At 35.3% G+C, this 4,063-nt stretch overlaps 1 protein-coding gene across 1 annotated transcript; it reads right to left on the reverse strand.

Moving 5' to 3' along the window:
- On the reverse strand, positions 332-3,818 carry LOC109851352 (LL-diaminopimelate aminotransferase, chloroplastic-like). Its single transcript, XM_020421434.1, has 4 exons — positions 3,744-3,818; positions 2,088-2,199; positions 1,928-2,010; positions 332-468 (listed from the first exon to the last, which is right to left on the reverse strand). The coding sequence occupies exons 2-4, from the start codon at positions 2,180-2,182 to the stop codon at positions 347-349; spliced, it is 300 nt and encodes a 99-aa protein (XP_020277023.1). The 5' UTR covers positions 2,183-2,199; positions 3,744-3,818; the 3' UTR covers positions 332-346.

Genomic DNA, 4,063 nt, shown 5'->3' on the forward strand with positions numbered 1-4,063 from the left:
AGTGTGGTTAGACATTTGAGGGTATTATTCTAAAATTTGTAAAGGCGGAGTGCCTTATTTATTCTTGTCAGATATTTGTATTTGAGACTTATTGAGTATTCCAGTTATCCATTCAAACATTGACTATGTATTGTTGTATGTTGGATGGTGAGATATTTATGTGATTTCATTTCATCAGTATTTCTTGTGTTATCTTTCACTTGCTTTTGTACCTACACCTGTTGTTGATTCTACTAGACAGATGTTAATTGTGATGGTGAAACATGTTATTGCACAGTATGGTGCATGGCAGGTTTGACATTCTTGATTTCACCTTGAACTACAGCCTTGTGTGAACCCAGGGGCGTCACAAAACATCACCGCTGAAAAGTAAAAGAGAAGATAGGAACTGAACACTTACTTCGGGGAATAGATAACCAGCTTGAAGCTTTGCCATATTTGCGTTGCGAGGAACTTTTGTCGTGTAAGCTTCAGATCAACATCAATAAGTCAGTGAAGTGTAATTGAAATCTACACAAAATACAAAAGAGACTATTTCCAGCAAAACCAAAAAGCAAGCAGATACTTATGATATTACTTATCGATCATCACTTCAAAAAAAATACCAGAATGCCCTTATTTTCAAGATCCAATATTCTAACTCAAAAAATCCAAAGCCATACAAGGCTAAAAGCCTAGCCCAAAATCTGAATCCCAAAAATAAACATGTTCACCCTTCCCTTTTACTCAAAACCACCACCTCTCTTTAAACCACGTTGGCACATTCTCGCATCATCAAAGTACCCCAAATTTCAAGTCCAAAGAAAAGATCATCATATCTCACATCTAATGATTGTAGGCTTGTTTTTTGGGTCCAGCTTTCATGTTCCAGGGATGCGTTCTCATCAGGCATGTGGCTTTGGTTGTGTATAACATTGATGTCATCTGTAACAAATTTATCATCTTTTTCCTTGTTCTAAATCTTTCCCCTTAGCAGAGTTTAAAGGATGTTAAAACAGTCAATTGGGACTTTATGTTTTACTAGCTAGTATCTCAAATATGAATTTAGCACTGATTCGGTTTGGTTGGCATCAAGTTGACACCCAAATGTAGACTTTGTCAAATAATTTATTTGTCGCTCCATAGCCCACTTCTCTAATGGAAAAGACTTTTACATGATTTTTTTTGTCAAATAATTTATTTGTCGCTCCATAGCCCACTTCTCTAATGGAAAAGACTTTTACATGATTTTTTTTTCAAGTTGTAAAATTCCTTGACTACCTTCTTTTTCCCAAAGTTATTCTTAAAGTCCCTACAACCATACTAAAACTCAAAAGTTCTGGTGAGGGTTGAGGTTATAATTTTATATTCTAACACGCACCCACTGATTGATGAATGATGATCCTTTTTTGGTAGAAATCTAGATTCACGCAACCATATAATTTGTTTTAAACCCACATGTAAGTCATGGCCAGCAAGATTCGAACCTGGGTTGCTCTAATATCATATCAAAGTCCCTACCACTACACCAAAACTCAAAAGTTGTGGTGAGGGTTGATGATTATTATTTTATATTCTAACATGACCTGGCATGTTGAGTGTCATTTTATGGACCTAAGGCCGAACTCACAAAGCGGCACCCTTTTTTTAAATTCGCTTTTAAAATTCACTCCGTGGTTAGTTTCCTATCACTACACCAAAACTCAGAAACTCTGAAGTTGTGGTGTAGGTTGAAGATATATTTATATATTCTAACTGCTATACATAGTGCTACTCATATACTTCATCCAATCCTTCAGGTTATCTACCTATTCTTCCCATTTATAATCTTTTTACTCATGTGTGACATCAAAAACCAACTAACACCCAAGTTCTGTTTCTTTGAGGAATTTCATCAAATAGCGCAAAGTCAACACCAAAACAAAATAAATGCAGAGAGAGAATTTACTAGTAGGTTTCTCAGTATCAGGCACTGCCACGCACTTGAAATTCTTATCATTTCTCTTCGCAAAGCAAACCTTTGACGGTGACCTACAACACCCAATAAAGAAACCAAGTGAATTACAAAACCATAAGCAAATGTATGAGAGAGAGAGAGATTAGTGAACCTTGTGTTGATGTTGAGACAGCTGGGAGCGAAGAAAGAAGAACAGTTTGAGGAGATGGCCGGCGACGAAATTTGCAGCATTGCCGCCGATGGCATCTTTGTAAATAATTTGACTGTTGCACGTGTTGAAATTGTGAGTGGGTTGACAATGAAAATGATTGGAAAAAGGAAAGAACTGCAACTAACGCAAAGTAAAAGGATGTGGGTTTTTGAAGAGCTATTAGGTTCCTATAAATGGGAAGACACGGACCGGACATAGCGGCCAACGCTAAGCTCCTATTAAATTAATAGAGAAAGGTCCTTAATTTTGGATGATTATAAAATAACCCCAAATAACTTCAAGTCAAAATAACCCCCCTTAAGTTTAGGGATTATCACAAAAATCTCCTCTAAATTTAAAATTTTATCAAAAAAACTCTTTAATAGTGTTAACCACAACTTCCATAATTGTGGATAAAGTTACCTAGGAGGATACTTTTGCCAATGAAAATTAGGATTCACGCTTTTAGGGGGATTTCAGGAAAAATTCTTAAAGTTAGAGGGAGTTCTCTGATAGCCACTAATTTCAAGGTCAGTTCTTGATATTTTTAAAGTTAAGCGGGGCTATTTGATTATCGTCCAAAGTTAAGGGGGTGTTTATAATATTTAGCCCTTTTTAATACAAGTGAAAGAGAATGTTTGTTTAAAAAAAATTGTTGTTGAAACTAGAAAAGTGAAGATGGTGTGACAATAGTATTTTATTTTATTTAGGGCTAAGTGCAGATAGACTCCGTATAGTATCATCCAATTGCGGATAGACCATTTGTAGTTCTATCTGTGCGGATACCACCACCCCCCAGGTGAGTTTTCTTTTACTCTTAAAAGAATCAAAAAAAAATTAGAAGGCGAATTGACTCATTATGCTTCTGGTGAGGGTAGATTCTAGACCCCAAATTGCTAATCATTTTTACTTTTAAAAAAGTCGAAAAAGTTAACAAGTAGACAACAATTGGTATATTCATAATTAGGCGATGCTATAAGGGTCAATTCGCAATTAACCCTTTTATTTATTTAACATGATATTGTTTTGTGGTTATGGAAACGATCATAGAAGCCGCGCAAAAACCTATCATCACAGAGCTCGACGTGATAAGAAGACTTATTTTAAAAGATTCATGAAAAAAATTATTGTTAATAAGTGGAAAGGAGGTTTATGTCCTAAGATACAAGATAAGAAGCAAGAGTTAGAATATGATTCCTTCGTTTATATTAATTAGAGACAGGGTTAACTTTTTTTGAAAGTTGGGGTGTTTTTGTTAAAAGAAAACTTTGGGCATTTAAACACATTGAACAAACACCTAAAGTCCTGAAAGCGTGCAGTTTCACACTTTCAGCGGACATTATATGGGTTTTCTAAAATATATCCTTTAATTATTCAGTGAATCAAATCATTTTATGTTTTCCCCTCTTCCACATCTTTTCTTTATTTCTTTTCCCTTGTCTATGCTCAGTAGAAATCAATGTTAGCGCCTAGACGTTTCTCTATTTTTTAAACTATTTGAAATTCATAGAAAAATGCAAAAAGGCATAAATAGCAACATTAGATCCCTAAACAACCATCCATAATCAACCATGCATAAAGAACAGTGAAAAAAAGTGAAAATTTAGAAAAATTTACCTCGAAGAGAAGAGGAGGAGGAGGTTGAGGTGGTGGTGGCGGCGGCGCGAAGACGGATTTGATTTGAGGAAAATGATAGGGTTAATATGCTAGCGGGTCGGGTTTCTTTTCCAAAAAAAACATTTTAAAATTTTGTATCCTAATTGGGTTGGGCTGGGCCGGTGTTTGAGCTGGGATTTATTTTATTTTTAAAAAAAAAATTTCTTAGTTCCTAAATTAACCCTCTAACCACTCTTGAATGGTGTAGATCACCCCAATAAGTGGCGAATCTATTGATAAAAAAAGATGTCACGTGACATCACTTCCCTTGGGTTATTTTC

This window comes from Asparagus officinalis, chromosome 8 (assembly GCF_001876935.1).
Source record: "Asparagus officinalis chromosome 8, Aspof.V1, whole genome shotgun sequence".
In the NCBI taxonomy this organism is placed as follows: Eukaryota; Viridiplantae; Streptophyta; class Magnoliopsida; order Asparagales; family Asparagaceae; genus Asparagus; species Asparagus officinalis.

What these genes read in the sequence shown, in the direction of transcription:
- LOC109851352 (XM_020421434.1), bottom strand. Translation starts at nt 2,182, where the DNA reads ATGCCATCGGCGGCAATGCTGCAAATTTCGTCGCCGGCCATCTCCTCA. An exon ending in TGTCTCAACATCAACACAAG is followed by an intron (nt 2,011 to 2,087) that starts GTTCACTAATCT and finishes TGGGTGTTGTAG; the next exon opens with GTCACCGTCAAAGGTTTGCT. An exon ending in TGATACTGAGAAACCTACTA is followed by an intron (nt 469 to 1,927) that starts GTAAATTCTCTC and finishes GTTGATCTGAAG; the next exon opens with CTTACACGACAAAAGTTCCT.